The 1,071-nt window shown below is 38.2% G+C and overlaps 1 protein-coding gene across 1 annotated transcript in view; it reads right to left on the reverse strand.

Annotated features, from left to right (window-relative positions):
- The window catches only part of LOC119591201 (mucin-17-like), a 21,802-nt gene that overhangs the window by 12,408 nt on the left and 8,323 nt on the right, over positions 1–1,071 (reverse strand). The window contains exons 3-5 of the mRNA XM_037939913.1: positions 922–1,008; positions 578–694; positions 405–533 (exon numbers count right to left, since the gene is read on the reverse strand). Coding sequence (XP_037795841.1) covers positions 405–533; positions 578–694; positions 922–1,008 — 333 coding nt within the window. The remainder of the gene's footprint in view (positions 1–404; positions 534–577; positions 695–921; positions 1,009–1,071) is intronic.

Below are 1,071 nucleotides of genomic sequence, written 5' to 3' on the forward strand. Positions count from 1 at the left end.
CAGTATATTTGTTGGAGTAGCAATATATATATACCCCTACAGTCGCATTTTCACTAGGAATGTTTTCTTTTCTAGTTGTCTTTTGTAAAGGAGTAACGACTGCCTCAAGTGAAACGTCTCGTCTGGAAGTAATATTTTCACGGGTGCTAGCGATTACTTTAGGAACTGGTTCTGCTATAGTGATATAATATCTCCTGCAGCGTTCGTGTCTGGAGTTGTGGCTTTTCCATAGGTAGGGCATTTTTCTTGAGAAATTTTCTCACTAGGAATAGTTTTGACATTAGTAATGTTTTCGTCAGTAGGCTTTTCTTCTATGGAAATAGCGGCCTCTTTTCGAGTGTTTACCTCGCTTGTAGGAGAGTCCCTTGCTTAGGAATAGTCTCTTTTATGTATAGTAACTTTACCAGTTATTTGACCAGCAGTATACGTGTCAGGAGTAGCATTTTCTCTTGGAGTAGTTTCTTGATTAGGATGAATGACTTCTGTATTAGTTGCTCTTTCAGCTGAAGCATTTATTTCAACCGGAGTAACATCTATGTTTTAAGACAATTGCTTTCTCTTGGAGAAGTGGCTTCACCTTGAGCAGCATTTTCAGTAGAAATTTTGCCTTGTTCAGAAGTAGTAACTTTGCCTGGAGTAGGGTCTGAAATATCGGTGCCTTGACTAGAAATAACATATCCCGAATTAAAGTTTTCTGCATGGACAATGATTTCACCATAGGTCTTTATTTGGAATAATATACACAAGTGGAGTAGTGGCTTTCCTATGGATTGGTTCTTCTCGAGTAATGTCCTTATTAGAAATAGTCTTTCCTCCTGAAACAATGTATCCAATTGAAAAAGCATCCCCAATAGTATCTTCTCGTCAGTAGTATCTTCCTGATGAATGGTATATACGCAAGAAATTGCATTTAATCAGAACCAGGGATTGCAACTTCACTAAAAATAGCATATTTTCCAGGAGCAGTACTGTCAGCAGGAATGGTGTCTTTAACAGTAGTAAATTCGCCTGAAATATTCTCACAGAGGGATGAGGCTTTCCTAGGAGTGCTATAATCCTCGAGTAATACTT

This window comes from Penaeus monodon, chromosome 28, assembly GCF_015228065.2.
Source record: "Penaeus monodon isolate SGIC_2016 chromosome 28, NSTDA_Pmon_1, whole genome shotgun sequence".
NCBI classification, from domain to species: Eukaryota; Metazoa; Arthropoda; class Malacostraca; order Decapoda; family Penaeidae; genus Penaeus; species Penaeus monodon.